We start from the raw sequence: 17,530 nt of genomic DNA on the forward strand, positions 1-17,530 counted from the left end.
AACCCCTGATGTATGGTGTCATAGGCAACATAGCAAACTTTCCCCATGTATGGCTATTCTTTACTGTAATACCAATATAACATGTTATAGGTCTATCCATAATCTTTAGGTCAGGTCAAGATAACTAATAGGGGCAGTGCTCTACAATTCTGTGTGTGTGAGAGAGAGAAATGGTACTAGGTTTTCAGTCATATATCTTGTACATACTGTAATATTGGTCATAATTTAGACTTCTTTATTGAAGACAGAGTATAATAGATTACCAGACCAGAGCAAGTATTGGCAGGTAGCCTAATATAAGGCAGCGGTATGAACACAAATTCAAACTAGGAACAATTACCACAATAACAGAGAGTTCAGTTAACCAAAATAAACATGCAGTTTTTGTGGACAAACAAAGAAAACGTATTTTGATTGCTTTAACTGTGAATTTGGTTTTCCATCTATTCATAATACACATAATATATGATTTCCTTGTTTTACTTGGTCCACTTGAATGAGTGTGGTTGCTGAGAAAGTGGGAACCACTTCTCTACAGTTTTAACCACAAAACTCTACTTCTAACCCACCGAAGCTCCCTTCAATCGCTGGCCCTGTCGACAATCAACCCTTAGCCCCTACCCCTTGGCACTTGTGTTGATCGGAATCAATTGGACAGGTCTAAGCAAAATATTTGGCAAAAATTCCACCATGCCACTCACAGGGCACGGTGGAGCTACAGCCATATTGTGCGTACCTATCCAGTTCTAACAAGGGGGTTAGATTATCCCTCCTCCTGGATAACAACTGGGTCTGCAGGCTTTTATTCCATCCCTGCTCTAACATATCTGGTTTAGCTAATTAGGCTCAAGATGAGCAGCTGATTAGTAGAATGAGATGTATTCGAGCAGGGCAGAAACACCCAGGACATACTGCACACCCAGTAGCACTTCAGGACTGGGAGTAGGGGTTATTTCTGGACAGGGCCCCCACCTCTCCCATTTCCCAAGCTTTAGGGCGGACTCCTCTCCTCCTCCTCTTTGCACTGGCTCAAAATCTCCTGCATTTTGGCTTGGATGTCCTCCACGCGCTTGGCCCACTTCTCCCGCACCTCTTCCTCGTCGTCCTCCGTCACCGCTGTGTAGGCCATGAGAGCGATCAGGCCGATGTGGAACAGGTGGCCCAAGTGAGAGCACCGGTGCTCCATAACCCTGCGGTCTCCGTCGCAGTGCTCCAGGTACACCTTCAGCAGGGACCTTCCAAACACCGACCCGGTGCCCATGACGCCTCGGTAGTACACGTCCAGGCTCAGGTCACTCTTGTCCCTCTCGTAGGCCCGCTCGAAGTTGGCCATGTGGCGCCGCGCTCCCTCTGGGTCCTTCCTCACCATCGTCACCATGGAGCTGAAGGCGGTATACTGGTGCTTGATGTACTCTTCATACTTGCCGAACGTCTCATTGACCTCGTCTACACGGATCTGCCGCAGGCACTGATGGTTTTTCGCTGAGATGCTCTGCAACTTGCCGTGTACCACCTGGAAGTCCTTGTCCAGGGCGTGCGCCTCCTCGCCCACCAGGCCTGTGCGCACCACCCCCACCAGGGAGGAGACGATGCCAAAGAGGGGGTCGATGGACGAGGCGAAGGAGGAGACCTTCTCCACACAACCCAACACCTTGGCCGCTGTCTTTCTGATTTGCCCGGCCTCAGCCATTGCTGTTAGCGTCTGTGACTGACAGAGAGAGCGAAAAATATAATGATGAAGAGAAAGAGAAAGCAAAAGGAGAGAGAGAGAGAGACAGTGTCAGGCTGTTGTGTGAGGGTAGTCAATGAACTGAACAGTTTCTATTTCAGTTTGTCTTGTAGATGGGGGAGATCGACCAATGTTTCACAATAATCTTATTACTTTTAATGCTGCTGAAAAAATTGGGCATCTTAGTTCTCAAGTTGCATTCCACACATGCATTATGTCACTTTGTGTCTTTTAGCTTTATGTATCAAGCTACAGTTTTAATACTCATGAGTAACACCTCTCACAAAGCCTCTAGTTGTGTAGTAAGTAACAAGTCACTAGGCCAGGGCAACAAGTCAATAATGACTTCGGTTCAGAAGCCAAGATTAACTGTTATATCTTATTTGAGATAGAATTAGAGACCATGTCTTTCTAAGAGAACATATCTTTCATTATCAATCTTTTCTTTTCATATTTATGGCTGTTAGCAATCAGTTGGAATCAAGTACATTATTTCATTCAGATACAGGGCTTCTAAATTCAAACCTCACACAGGACAACATACATTTGGGTCACCTATGAAAGGGAGTGTATGTTGTCCTGTGTGTGTACACTAACTGATTTGTGTGGCTCTGCAAATCGTATACAACCCTAGTTCATAGCTTAGCTCTTACTCATCATGCCCAAGGAAAAAAAATCTGGAAGACCAGTGGGTGTGTCGCCTGGATACATTAAATACAATCATTGACCTCCTATTACACCGGCAGGATTTTCTAAAGAAAAACAAAATGATAAAGGCACATGCCAATGTACTGTACATCAATTCAGAGATCCATTTGAGTAAATCACATTAATTTTGATCTAACTACACTCATTTCCTGTTTCTCCAACCACAAACATGTATCATGAACCACTGATTCCCTTTTGACTTAAATATAAAGTGTTATTTTTCAGATAAAATCTCAAAAGATAATACAAAGCCCTTAAGGCTAAATATCTTCTGTTTACCTGAGGTCAAGCTGTTGTTATCCTTCTCTTTATACAAGCTGTCAGTATTTCCAAGCGACCATTTTCCAAGAGTCCCCCAGTCTGAGAAGCCCAGCCTACTTTCTGCCATATAAGGACAGAGGAACAAGGAAACATGACTCTTGTTTGGGCTGTGCTGATTGGATGGAGGGGGAAATGCAGCTGGCTGCTTTGTGGCTGTAAACCAAGCAGAGGCAAAGCAGGATGTCTATTGTTTTAGGCATATCAAATGCATCCACACCTTCAGTAGCAAGAGTTTTTAATAGTGCTGTGAATGTAGGGATAAGGGTAGAGGGAATCCATCAGAATATAATATATGTGTACAATTTGCATGGCAATTCTTTATTTTCTGCTCTCATAGTACGAAACCAACACACCACAACTATCTCACACACACACACACACACACAAAGAGTGAGAAAGAGAGAGAGAGAGAGCAGCCCTCCTGAAGGAGTTTTGGGGGGTTAGGTGCCTTACTCGAGGGCACAATGGCAGTGGGTAGCATATGGGATATTAATGACAACAACCCTCCGGCTGCCGCCACACTCTCAGTAGCCTGCCCTATATTATGATTAGAGAGAAGATACTGTAGGTCCTAAAGTGAGCAACCCTATGAGATCACATGTTAGGAATACGTTGTAAGCCTGTATTACTCACTTTACATTAAATGTATCTTATACTTGTGTAACACTGTTATTACACTAGTAACAACATCTTATTGATGTTACATTGAATTTCAGTAATTTAATTTGAATTGTACAGAAATGAAATGAAGCAGTTTTTCACACAACAATCGGGGACTCATTAAACATATTTAATTACAAAAACTGCTCAACCATTGGTATGCAATTACAAAGCAATCACTAAGTTACTATGCAACAACACTAGTAATTACACTGTTACTACAAAGGTATAAGAAGAGGTGCATTTCACCACTTTTTAACCTTGTATTCATTATCTCTAGCATCATACTAGTGTCTACATATGTTCTCTAGTCAAAAAGATAAGTTGAAAACATAAAGATACATAATTAGCCTTATTCATAAAGGCTCATCAAAGATTATAACAATATACATGTCTCCTTGCCCCCCTTCAAATTTTCTCATCTATATTCATTTGTTTTCATTGTCCAATGACAACAAACGTTGGCTCCATTATTTTCCTCTTCAATTATTTAAGAGTTTTATTGATGGTAACATTGCCATTGTGATGTGAAAATAAAATTTGATAACACTTTACTTGACACCCAGAGTCATAACACGTTACGACACCGTCATAACCATGTCATAAAATGTCATAACAGCTGAAATACCTTGACATAACCTTTTGTGACATATATTGCATTATTTTATGGATGGTTATAACACCTACATAAAAGTGTCAAAACCCACAAAACCTACCACAGAAGTTATTTTATTGCTGGTTATGACAACTACACAAGAGTGTAAAAACCCACAAAACCTACCACACAAGGCAAAACATTCCATTACATGTTAGCCTTCTTGTCAACAGTACGAGAGTCGGACGAGAGGAATTTACTCCAGACACCGGAACAGGCCCTCATCCCAGTCATTCGCAGGAGAAAGAGGCGGAAAAGATATCGCGGAAAGAGATCGGGATGCCTTGTGAGGATCTTCCGACAAGTGGCTAATCTGCCCTTTCCATCCGTACTACTGGCCAACGCACAATCGCTGGAAAATAAATTGGACGAGCTAAAAGCACGTACATCCTACTAACGGGACATTAAAAACTGTAATGTCTGTATGTTTCACCGAGTCGTGGCTGAACGGTGACATGATTAACATACAGCTGGCGGGTTACACACTGCATCCGCAGGATAGAACAGCAGCCTCTGGTAAGACAAGGGGTAGCGGTCTATGTATATTTGTAAACAACAGCTGGTGCACGATATCTAGAGAATTCTCAAGGTTTTGCTCGCCTGAGGTAATGTATCATGACAAGCTGTAGACCACACTATCTACCTAGAGAGTTTTCATCTGTATTTTTTGTAGCTGTCTACATACCACCACAGACTGATGCTGCCACTAAGACCACACTCAATGAGCTGTATACTGCCATAAGCAAACAGGAAAACGTTCATCCAGAGGCAGCGCTCCTAGTGACCGGGGACTTTAATGCAGGGAAATCTGTTTTACCTCATTTCTATGTTAAATTGTCAACCAGAGGGAAAAAAAACTCTTGACCACTTTTACTCCACACACAGAGAAGCGTACAAAGCTCTCCTTCACCCTCCATATGGCAAATCTGACCATAATTCTGTCCTCCCGATTCCTGCTTACAAGCAAAAATGTAAGCAGGAAGCATCAGTGACTCGGTCAATAAAAAAGTGGTCAGATGATGCAGATGCTAAGCTACAGGACTGTTTTGCTAGCACAGACTGGAATATTTTCCGGGACTCTTCCGATGGCATTGAGGAGTACACAACATCAGTCACTGGCTTTATTAATAGGTGCATCAAGGACGTCGTCCCCACAGTGACTGTACGTACATACCCCAACCAGAAGCCATGGATTACAGGCAACATTCGCACTGAGCAAAAGGGTAGAGCTGACACTTTCAAAGAGTGGGACTCTAACCCGGAAGCTTATAAGAAATCCCGCTATGCCCTCCGACGAACCATCAAACAGGCAAAGCATCAATACAGGACTAAGATCGAATCGTACTACACCGCCTCCGATGCTCGTCGGATGTGGCAGGGCTTGCAAACTACTACAGACTACAAAGGGAAGCACAGCCAAGAGCTGCCCAGTGACATGAGCCTACCAGACGAGCTAAATTACTTCTATGCTCGCTTCGAGGCAAGTAACACTGAAACATGCATGAGAACACCAGCTGTTCCGGATGACTGTGATCACACTCTCTGCAGACGATGTGAGTAAGACCTTTAAACAGGTCAACATTCACAAGGCCGCAGGGCCAGATGGATTACCAGGATGTGTACTCTGAGTATGCGTTGACCAACTGGCAAGTGTCTTCACTGACATTTGGGCGGCAGGTAGTCTAGTGGTTAGTAACCGAAAGCTGACAAGGTAAAAATCTGTCATTCTGAACAAGGCAGTTAACCCACTGTCCCCCGGTAGGTCGTCATTGTAAACAGAATTTGTTCTTAACTGACTTGCAAGGTTAAGTATAGGTTAAATAAATAAAAATAATAATAATAGTCATTTTTAACCTCTCCCTGTCTGAGTCTGTAATACCAACATGTTTCAAGCAGACCACCATAGTTCCTGTGCCCCAATAACCATAAGGTAACCTGCCCAAATGACTACACCATTATCCCAGAAACCCTAGACCCACTCCAATTTGCATACTGCCCCAACAGATCCACAGATGATGCAATCTCTAATGCACTCCACACTGCCCTTTCACACCTGAACAAAAGGAACACCTATGTGAAAATGCTATTCATTGACTATAGCTCAGTGTTCAACACCATAGTGCCCTCAAAGCTCATCACTAAGCTAAGGACCCCAGGACTACACACCCCCCTCGGCAACTGGATCCTGGACTTCCTGACGGGCTGCCCCCAGGTGGTAAGGGTACTTACTCCCTGTTCACTCATGACCGCACGGCTTGTCAAGACTCCAACGCCATCTTTAAGTTTGCCAATGACACAACAGTGGTAGGCCTGATCACCAACAACGACGAGACAGCATATAGGGAGGAGGTCAGAGACCTGGCTGTGTGGTGCCAGGACAACAACCTCTCCCTCAACGTGATCAAGACTAAGGAGATGATTGTGGACTACAGGAAAAGGAGGACCAAGCACACCCCCATTCTCATCGACGGGGCTGCAGTGGAGCAGGTTGAGAGCTTCAAGTTCCTTGGTGTCCACAAACTAACATGGTCCAAGCACACCATGACAGTCATGAAGAGGGCACGACAAAACCTATTCCCCCTCAGGAGACTGAAAAGATTTGGCATGGGTCCTCAGATCCTCAAAAGGTTCTACAGTTGCACCATCGAGAGCATCCTGACTGGTTGCATCATTGCCTCGTACTCGGCCTACGACCGCAAGACACTACAGAGGGTAGTGTGTACAGCCCAGTACATCACTGGGACCAAGCTTCTTGCCATCCAGGACCTCTATACCAGGCGGTGTCAGATGAAGGCCCTAACAATTGTCAAAGACTCCAGCCACTCTAGTCATAGACTGTTCTCTCTGCTTCCGCACGGCAAGCGGTACCGATGTCTAGTTCCAAGAGGCTTCTAAACAGCCATAAGACTACTGAACATCTAATCAAATGGCTACCCAGACTACTTGCATTGCCCCCTCTTTTACGCTGCTGTTACTCTCTGTTATTATCTATGCATAAGTCAGTTAAATAACACTACCCACATGTATATATTACCTCAACTTACCGGTCCCCGGTGTTTCTTAGTTTTTCAGGTATTTTTCTTAAAACTGCATTGTTGGTAAAGGGCTTGTAAGTAAGCATTTCACTGTAAGGTCTACACCTGCTGTATTCGGCGCATGTGACAAATAAAATTTGATTAGATTTTCTGAATAGTATGTTTGTTATATAACATTTTGTGAGATTAACCATATTGAGCAGGACAAGACACCCTCTTTTTGACTGATGACTGACATAAGGGCATGTACGTGATAGGTAGGTCTATCTGGCTTATATGATTATGATGGTCATAATGTTTCTTGACAGTGTCATAAAGTGCATTTTCTACAAGTTATTTAATGATGAAACAAACATAACTGTGGAGAATTAATTATAACAACAACAAAGGACTTAAGAAACCAACTTTTAAACAAAAGAAAACTTCTTGTTAGGGAAAAAACACTTTTCAAAAATGTGGGTTTGACACTCTTTTGTAGGTGTCATAACCAATCATAAAATAACGCAATATATGTCACAACATATATGGGTCATGACAGTGTTATGACCATATTGTGACAGGTTATGACAGCTGCTATGACATATTATGACATGGTTATGACCGTGTCATAACGTGTTGTGACGCTGTGCATAAAGTAAAGTGTTACCAAAAAGTTAATATTCACTTTATATATTTCTATTTGGCACTAAGGCACAATTAATATCACACAAGCACAGCAAACATACGACAATGTGACGTTTTATGGTTACGCAGTTGCCTGAGTGGTTATGAATTACGTGTGTGTGTGTGTGTGTGTGTGTGTGTGTGTGTGTGTGTGTGTGTGTGTGTGTGTGTGTGTGAGCACGCCGAACAGTCGGTCTGAAACAACAGTGGCGTGATCGGTCAAGCGAGCGAGCGCCCCCCTCTCACACACTGATGTTGAACCCACATAGCTTTCCATGGGATCTGCTACATCAACATCCCCCATCAACATGCCCCCTCACTCGTTCACTCAGTCCGTCTCTGTCTCTCTCTTGCTCGCTGTCCTCCTTTGGCTGCAGGGTTGTCAGGCCGAAGACTCACACCTTTTGGGTTCAGGTAACAAGGGCATTGAAACTGTGGTGGCTAGAATGGAGGAACTCATGTTTGGATCTGGGCTTAGAAAGGTTTAGCCTGCCATAGAAATTCCTTGTGGGGTGAACTGGGTTCACATCAAATTCATTCATTGCCTGCACTTTGCCCATATCGCTGCCAACTTTTTCATGGGTTTGCTTGCTTTTATTACGCCTACTGTACATCTGTGCTGTTTTTGAGCCACATGCAATTGCATCCTAGATTTATATTATCTTTAAGTCTGGTTTTGAGGTTAATCATGTTTTTGAAAAGGAAGATATATTAATTTAGGGATCATCTAGGAAATTACTCTGCGGTCAACTCTGACAAAGCAAGTAATAACTGAAAATAAACTACTGTAAGTTAAAACAAATCTATAAGCACAGGTATTGAAATAATTTAAACTAGCACAGTCAGCATAAGAAATAAAGTTGTTATGTTTCTATTTATGCAACTTAAGTTTGACAAGAGTTAGATAATCAATAGTGTGATCTTTACCTTTTACAGAACCTTTACCTTTTGTAGTGGGAAAACTACTCTAGGTTTCACCTGTGTCCACAAGTGCATACGGTATACAGTGCCTTCAGAAAGTATTCACACCCCTTTCATTTTCCCAATTTTTTTTGTGTTACAGCCTGAATTTAAAATGGATTACATTTAGATGTTGTGTTACTGATCTAAACCCTATACCATATCATTTCAAAGTGAAATTTTGTTTGTAGAACATATATAAATTATAATAATTATTATTTTACGCTGAAATGTCTTGAGTCAGTATGTATTCAACCCGTTTGTTATGTCAAGCTTAAATAAGTTCAGGTGTAAAAATGTGCTGAACAAATTGCATAATAAGTTGCATGGACTCATTCCGTGTTCAATAATAGTGGTTAACATGATTTTTGAATGACTACCCCATCTCTGTTCTCCACACATGCAATTATATGCAAGGTCCCTCAATAGAGTAGTGAATTTCATGTTCAGATCCAACCACAAAGACCAGGAAGGTTTTTCAATGCCTTGCAAAGAAGGGCACCAATTGGTAGATGGGTGAACAAAATAATTGAAAGTTTTATATCCGTTTGAGCATGGTGAAGCAATTCATTAGGCTTTGGATGGTGTACCAATACACCCAGTCACTGCAAAGATTCAGGCATTCTTCTTAACTAAGTTTCTGGAGAAATTTCATGGGATTTCATCATGAGGCCAATTGTAATTTTAAAACAGCTTGAGTTTGAGAAAACCGGGGATGGATCAACAACAATACTCCACAATACTAACCTAAATGGTAGAGTGAAAAGAAGGAAGCCTGTAAAGAATAACAAAAATGTCAAAACATGCATCCTGTTAAGTAATACTGGAAAAACAATTGCTAAGAAATTCACTTTTCTGTCCTGAATCCAAAACGTTATGTTTGGGGCAGATCCAACACAACACATCACTGAGTACCACTTTTCATATTTTAAAGTGTTGTGGTGGCTGCATCATGTTATGGGTATGCTTATCATCAGCATGGACTAGTTGTTTGGGGGGATAAAACAAAACGGAATACATGTAGGTAGGCTCGTGTCACTGGGCAGCTCTCGGCTGTGCTTCCCTTTGTAGTCTGTAGTAGCAAAATCCAAGAAGAAAACCTAGTACAGTCTGCTTCCCAACCTTTCAGAAGGACAATAACCTAAAACCCAAGGCCAAATCTACACTGATGTACCAAATTGTTAGATACTACTGCACTGTTGGAGCTAGGAACGCAAGCATTTAGCTACACCCGCAATAACATCTGCTAAATATGTGTATGTGACCAATAAAATTTGATTTGATGTTGCTTACCAAGACGACATTGAATGTTCATGAGTGGCCGAGTTACAGTTTTGACTTAAATTGGCTTGAAAATCTATGGAAAGACTTGAAAATGGCTGTCTAGCAATAATCAACTTGACAAAGCTTGAAGAATTAAAAAAAGAATAATGTGCAAATATTGTACAATCCAAGTGTGCAAAGCTCTTAGAGACTTACCCAAAAAGACTCACAACTGTAATCGCCAAAGGTACTTCTACAAAGTATTGACACAGGGATGTGAATACTTATGTAAATTAGATATTTCTGTATTCCATTTACAATAGATTTGCAAAAATTTCTAAAAACATGTTTTCACTTTGTCATTATGGGGTGTAGTGTGTGGGTGAGAAAAAAAACTATTTAATCAATTTTTAATTTAGGCTGTAACACAACAAAAAGTGGAATACGTAAAGGGGTATGAATACTTTCTGAAGGCACTGTAGTTCCAAAACCACCTGACCTCCTCCCAAAAAAAGCAGAAAAACATGTATCTGTTGGCATTTGCGCCTCTTACGAAAAACAAAAGAGCAACAGGCTGACTAAGTTGCTTGTGTTGATTTCAGACAATACGTTTTGTTAACATTTTCTAATAACTTTCACGAATAAGCATTCATAAACCCCTTAATAGTTGACATGCTATTGATACAATTTATTTAATAAATAATGGTATTGTTTTAAATTTAACAGAATGCTTAAATCAATTCAATCCATTCCTCAGTAGATGGAATAACTTCCCAGTTGCTTTAACCAGCAGAATATCTATTGTCAAATGAGTCTACTGCCACAGCTGAATTTCTGTAGTTCAATGCTTCCCATTGCTTCCCCTTCTGGCTATTGGGACAAACTACATAGTGTGGTATCTAAATGTATATGGAAAGGTAAGCAATCCTGGCTAAAATTAACACATTTACAAGGGAAAGACGTACCAAACTTTAATTTGTATTTATACATTTAAATTGTATTTCCAGGCACTAGCATTTTGTCCCATCCTAAATTGGTTTAGACATGATTGTACCGCTCCCTGGCTGAGTATAGAGAGACATATGGTGTCTCCTATTGCCCTCGAGGTACTCCTCACTCTTTTGTTTGGGTCTCAACCCTATGTTTTCTATACGTGTTTGTTTGGTCTTCGTCCCCGTGCCATTCCTATGCATGTCTCCTGATCCTTTATACCGCCGTGACATTATACTACGCTTTGGTCCTATTATTGCTCACACAATCTCTATCTGGCGCAAATTTGAAAACAAAGGAACTGGGAATCAAAATGGCATACCCATACTCCAATATTTCAATAATGACTTGTGATCTGGAGGGCGGCCTTTTGCATCCCCCCCTTGCCAATATCATGGACAGTAATGGTTTGAGAAGATTCACAGATTTGAAGGATCCATACACATTACCAGGCAACTCCTTTTTTCAATATTTACAACTTAGATCAGCTATGCTGGCCTATGGAGTCTCTTGGGAAACCCAACTACCGAACCATCCAAAGATGGTATTTATAAATGAATGATCTGGGCTCCCAAAAGGACTGATCTCTATAAACAACTTTGGGAAAGCTCATATTCTGAACTAGCCATTAAAAAAGTATGGTCGACAGATATAATTGATTCTGAACAACCCTAATATGAAAAAATATGACCTTAGTATCTGTATTTATCTCTATTTAACACCAAGGAAATGTTTTACGATGAAATTGTCCCCAACTGTTCACTCTGTCCCCTGAATCAGGTAGGCACATTCCTTCATATGATGTGGGAGTGCCCTGCAGTTAGTTGCTTCTGGGGCAAAGTTACAAAATGAAAGTTACAAAATGTATTTTGAAATGCATCATCGTAAATATTCAATGCTTTGCATCTATTATGTTACTTAATAATGAGAGCGCAAAAAGATATGTTGGCTCTTAGATGGCAATCACCTCACTCTCTCCCAGTTCACCAGTGGATACCGTTACTATTAGAACTGATAACAATAGAATTATCGACAGCGAGAATGAATGGTACTGCTAGTCAAGGAATAATTGAGGCCCGGACAAATATACCTAATTCTGTAAAATAATTATGTCAATTATCTTTTCCTGTTCATACTGAATTTATTATTACTTAAAACTATGTATTTCTTGCTTGCATTTTTCTTTTGTGTGGCAGCCCACGGGTACATTTTATATAAACTGATTATAATGGATATTGTACCTGTAACCCCCAAAACCAAAAATGACAAAACAATTCCTGTATCGCTGCTATTCTAAAACTGAAGCATCAAACAATTTCCCTGAGATTCATCTGTGCTTCCTTTCCTTGCCCCCAAACTTAGTCCCCATTAATATAACTGAAGAATCAGACATGGCAAGCACCAAAGGAGTCCCCAGGATGGGGAAGATGCTTATTGAGCTGATGACCCTACTGGGGTGAGTATCTTATTTCAAAGGTAGTCAGGGGTTGTGTCTCAATATTCTTGAATAGTTTAAGGAGACTCACAGCCTTCTTTCCTTCATTAGCACTAATCTGAATGACTGGAGAGGACAGAACAATATAGAAGAGGCCAATCTAAGATTGATGTAGTTATGAAGCAAAGGAGATAGTGTAAGAGTGGTGTGAGAGTCAGTTATGAGTAATATAATTAGCTCGCTTTGGGATTAAGTATTGACCTTTGATCTAATTACCCACCAGGGCTGTTGGTTTGAGCAACAGCGCCATCCAGAGGCCTGACTATGATGACACTGCGGCCCCCGAGTTCCTCAACCCCTCCTGGATGGCGGACCTCCCGGACAGCCGCCCGCTGTCCGAGGTCACCATGCCTGGCACCCACAACACCATGGCCATCTACGGTGGCGCCTTGGCCGAGTGCCAGTCCTGGAGCCTGGCGTCACAGTTGCGTGCCGGTGTGCGCTTCCTGGACGTTCGTGTGCGCCATGTGCGTGGCAACCTCACCATCCACCACGGCGTGTCCTACCAGCGGGCGCACTTCGGTGACGTGCTGGAGGGCGTGGCTGACTTCCTACGTGAGTACCCCAGCGAGATGGTGCTGATGCGGCTCAAGGAGGAGTTCAGTGAGACCTTTGACATCTACGGGGCGGTGGTCGGCTACATTCACCTTTACGCCGATTGGGACCTGCTGTGGCACAGTCGGCTCATGCCAACTGTGGGACAGGCCAGAGGGAAGCTCATTGTCCTCCAGGACTTTGGCGGACCTGACCTCGGCATGCGCTACGGCTCCCTGGACATTGCAGATGACTGGAAGGTAAGGAGACGGTCATTTTGAAAACTAAATTGTGGCTAAACATTTTTGTTGAGTCTCATATGCTTGTTGTCTCCTCAGGTCCCCACCCTCCTGCATGTGGCTGAGAAATGGCAAAGTGTGCACGAACACCTGGAGACTGCCCCTGTTGGCAACAAGGCCTATATCTTCCTCACCTATGGCAGCGGAGCGGGCATCTTTGCCTACCCCAACGCCATCGCCCAGCGAATCAATGCCCGCCTGTACGACTACCTGATGGCACTGATAGGGCAGAACAGGCGCTTCGGAATCATCACCATGGATTTCCCCGCCTCTCCCCTCCTTCAAATGATCATCAACTTCAACTGAGAGAGAGGTCCCTCATCTACTAAGCCTACTACCATACAATCAACATAGATACTCTCAAATTAAAATTGTTGGGACACTACATGATGATTGGGAGTCCATTTTTCTCATTGTATGCTTATTTTCACTATACCTTGCTACTTAAGTAAGCAGTTGTTTATTGGTGAGGTTCGTCATCGCTCTTGACTTTCCAACAAGCTGGCAAAACTGGTTGCAATGATGTCAGACTGATATATTTTCTGACGTCATGGTCAGGTTGTGTACTAACTGTAAAAGGAAGTAAGACATCATAAATTGGTTATCATCTGGTCCCCACAACCAGAAAACCAGATACAACCAGAAAATAACATTGTTAAGATGTCCAATAGCTAATTTTGACCGCTGGCCAGGTGATCAAGGACGAGTCGCAATTCTAATTTGTGTAGCACCTCATCAAGAAAAGAACTATAGGAATTGACTATCACTATTTGAAAGGGCTAGTTCACTCCAAAATCAAAGTTTTCCAGATATGTTGGGACTTCAAAAGTTGTCTAATGTCGAGATTAATCTATGTCCCACACCATCCAGCTACAGCCCTAGTATGCCTATGGTGCCCATCTTTCTCATTCATATTGGGATTGATGCATATAGCTGGACCTACACAACAGTAGATCTGAAAATGTCTGAAAAACTTTAATTTTGGAGTGAACATTTACTTTAAGTGGTAATGTTCAAAGAAAACTGACACATTTGGGAACTCAAAACGGAAAACCGTAAGGACATCTTTGAGTAATTTCTGACATGTCATTGATTTCAATCCTTACATGTGGTATTGTTTAATATCTGTTGGACAGTGATGTCATTAAGATATGAACCCCTTTCAAACCCAGCAGTGTTTCAGTCACAACAATGACACAATGGCATAATGATTGGACAGGCTTTTCAAAATTGTCAATAGAAAATAAATTGCTTTAATCCACATAAAATATATGCTTTGTTTGTGAATACAATTACTAATCAAATGGGAATTGACTGAATGGAGATTTTGAAAGAAAACAGCTGTAGAAATAATTGAGCTGTGTTCAAGCAGGTGTGATGACAGCAACTTTCACACATTGAAACTTTGGCTTTTATCTTAAGAATAAGTAAATAAATATCATCCCTAGTTTGACCAAAAACATTACTATGGCTATTTATAGATATATTCTTAATGTAGGGGTACCATGACCTGTGTCCCAAGCAGGTGCGATGCTAGTAATTTTCCCACAGTGAAACCTTTGCTTTTATCGTTATGAATCAGTAAATAAATAACAAGCCTAGTTTGACCTACAAAATTACTATGCACAATATATATACAGTGCCTTCGGAAAGTATTCAGGTCCCTTGACATTTCCACATTTTGTTACGTTACAGCCTTATTCTAAAATGGATTACATTTTTTTCATGCAATCTACACACAATACCCCATAATGACAGAGCTAAAACAGGTTTCTAGAAATTTGTGCTCATTTATTAAATATAAAAAACAGAAATACCTTCTTTACAAGGTTGAAGGAATTGTCAGTAGAGCTCCAAGACAGGATTGTGTCGAGGTACAGATCTGGGGAAGGGTACCAAAAATGTCTGCAGCATTGAAGGTCTCCAAGAATACAGTGGCCTGAACCATTCTTAAATGGAATAAGTTTGGAACCACCAAGACTCTTCCTTGAGCTGGCCCCCGGCCAAACTAAGCAATTGGGGGAGAAGGGCCTTGGTCAGGGAGGTGACCAAGAATCCGATGGTCACTCTGACAGAGCTCTAGAGTTCCTCTGTGGAGATGCGAGAACCTTCCAGAAGGACAACTATCTCTGCAGCACTCCATCAATCAGGTCTTTATGGTAGAGTGGCCAGACGGAAGCCACTCCTCAGTTAAAGGTACATGACAGCCCGCTTGGAGTTTGCCAAAGGGCACCTAAAGACTCTCAGACCATGAGAAACAAGATTCTCTGGTCTGATGAAACCAAGATTGAACTCTTTGGCCTGAATGCCAAGCATCACATCTGCAGAACCTGGCACCATCCCTACGGTGAAGCATGGTGGTGGCAGCATCATGCTGTGGGGATGTTTTTCAGCGGCAGGGACTGGGAAACTAGTCAGGATTGAAGCAAAGCTGAACAGAGCGATCCTTGATGAAAACCTGCTCCAGAGTGCTCAGGACCTCAGACTGGGGCAAAGGTTCACCTTCCAACAGGATAATGACCATAAGCACACAGCCAAGACAATGCAGAATTGGCTTCAGGACAAGTCTCTGAATGTCCTTAAGTGGCCAGCCAGAGCCCGGACCAAAGGTGCTTCAACAAAGTACTGAGTAAAGGGTCTGAATACTTATGTAAATGTGATATTACATTTTTTTATTTGTAATAAATGTCCAAAAATGTCTAAAAACCTGTTTTGGATTTGTCTTTATGGGCTATTGTGTGTAGATTGATGAGGGGGAAAAAAAACAATTTAATCAATTTTAGAAAACGTAACAAAATGTGGAAAAAGTCAAGGGGTCTGAATAGTTTCCGAATGTCCTGTATATATACACTGAGTGAACAAAACATTAGGAACATGACATAGACAGACTTTCCATGACAGACTGACCAGGTGAATCCAGGTTAAAGATATTATCCCTTATTGATGTCAACCGTTAACTCCTCTTCATTCAGTGTAGATGAAGGGGAAAAATAACAAAAGCCCCTGTTGAGGGTACACTCAGAGCAAGGTCTTCCTTAAGAGGGCCAGGGCTGGGGTAACTAGCAGGACTGAGTTGAGTTGATAAGAGTGTTCTTAAGTGAGGTATCCTTGGACATGATTGTTAATTAGCCAGTAGCGGTCGGTCTACCAAAAGTCCAGATCCGTGGTACTGGTTTGATCACAGTAGGACTGGTGAGGTGAATGTATTGAATGAGGAACTACAGTGCAGGTGACGCCTTGCGAGGTCATCTGGCTTGGTAAATTTAAAATTATAACGTGTAATGTTTTGATGAAATGTTTTGATAAATGAAGTAAACAGGTATGCCCTGGGTTACTAATGTTAGATATTATTCTGAGTTTTTTTGTTATTCCTGGCACTTCACCGGAGGTGGAGATTAAAATGAACGAGATAAGATTGGATTTTTGAGGATCGTGTTATGCAAGACATGGGTACTCTGTAGGTGGTTTTGCACATTTGGATAGACATAATATAATCTGTACCACAGTTATCGCAGTAGGCGATATCCCAGTGGGGAGACAGCACTAACAGTGTTTTGAGACCACTAACTAGGCAATCATTTTGATAAATGATATGGGTTACCCTGTTCACATATAGACAGGGTTTTAAATCTAAAAACAGCGGGGGGGGGGGGTCTGTCTCATCCCCTGTGTGTCTAGTTTGTGTTTTCTGTGAGTGTGTATGAGTGAAAGAGCAGGAACCATGGGAGCACACGTGAGCAGAGGACACAGCATTCCAGATCCCCCAACATCTGCCCTTGAGGTTGTGGTAGATAAGTAGGGAGGGGATATTTTGTACCATGTGAAATTGTGGCATATCGAAGGAGGTTTTTCTTTGACAGGGACACTGAGTGTGACACTGTTGGATGAGGTTAGGGAGAGATGAACAGATTATGAGGGAACTAAGAAGGGGACTTTGATTACAACCAGCTCTGGGCTGAGAATGGCCATTATCAGGACCAACTGGTGGCCGTGTTGGGAAGAATAGGGGCACTGTATCCCGCCAAAACTGACTGGACGACATCAGTCGAAGGATGAGCACTTGTTAGCGTATCGAAGGAGACTGGAAACCTGTTTCAGGCTGCACAGCGGCATCAGACCTAATGAACTGGCATATGGAGATCTGTTGAAGGATGCCCTCATGAGAGGCCTGACACCAGACCTGGAGAAAGTGGTGAGAACCACCTGTATCAGTTTGGA

General features: G+C 42.1%; 2 protein-coding genes across 2 annotated transcripts; one reads left to right on the plus strand and one right to left on the minus strand.

The window, feature by feature from the left end:
- Nucleotides 1-209: 209 nt before the first annotated feature.
- LOC109903563 (protein rapunzel-like) lies at nucleotides 210-2,825 on the minus strand. The gene is made up of 2 exons (XM_031788676.1): nucleotides 2,717-2,825; nucleotides 210-1,708 (listed from the first exon to the last, which is right to left on the minus strand). Exon 2 carries the CDS (start codon nucleotides 1,688-1,690, stop codon nucleotides 992-994), a length of 699 nt encoding a protein of 232 aa, XP_031644536.1. The 5' UTR covers nucleotides 1,691-1,708; nucleotides 2,717-2,825; the 3' UTR covers nucleotides 210-991.
- A 5,153-nt stretch (nucleotides 2,826-7,978) lies between these two features.
- On the plus strand, nucleotides 7,979-13,702 carry si:dkey-266f7.9 (phosphatidylinositol-specific phospholipase C). Its single transcript, XM_020500330.2, has 4 exons — nucleotides 7,979-8,185; nucleotides 12,347-12,440; nucleotides 12,703-13,273; nucleotides 13,352-13,702. The coding sequence occupies exons 1-4, from the start codon at nucleotides 8,047-8,049 to the stop codon at nucleotides 13,616-13,618; spliced, it is 1,071 nt and encodes a 356-aa protein (XP_020355919.1). The 5' UTR covers nucleotides 7,979-8,046; the 3' UTR covers nucleotides 13,619-13,702.
- Nucleotides 13,703-17,530: the final 3,828 nt, after the last annotated feature.

This window comes from Oncorhynchus kisutch, linkage group LG14 (genome assembly GCF_002021735.2).
Source record: "Oncorhynchus kisutch isolate 150728-3 linkage group LG14, Okis_V2, whole genome shotgun sequence".
NCBI classification, from domain to species: Eukaryota; Metazoa; Chordata; class Actinopteri; order Salmoniformes; family Salmonidae; genus Oncorhynchus; species Oncorhynchus kisutch.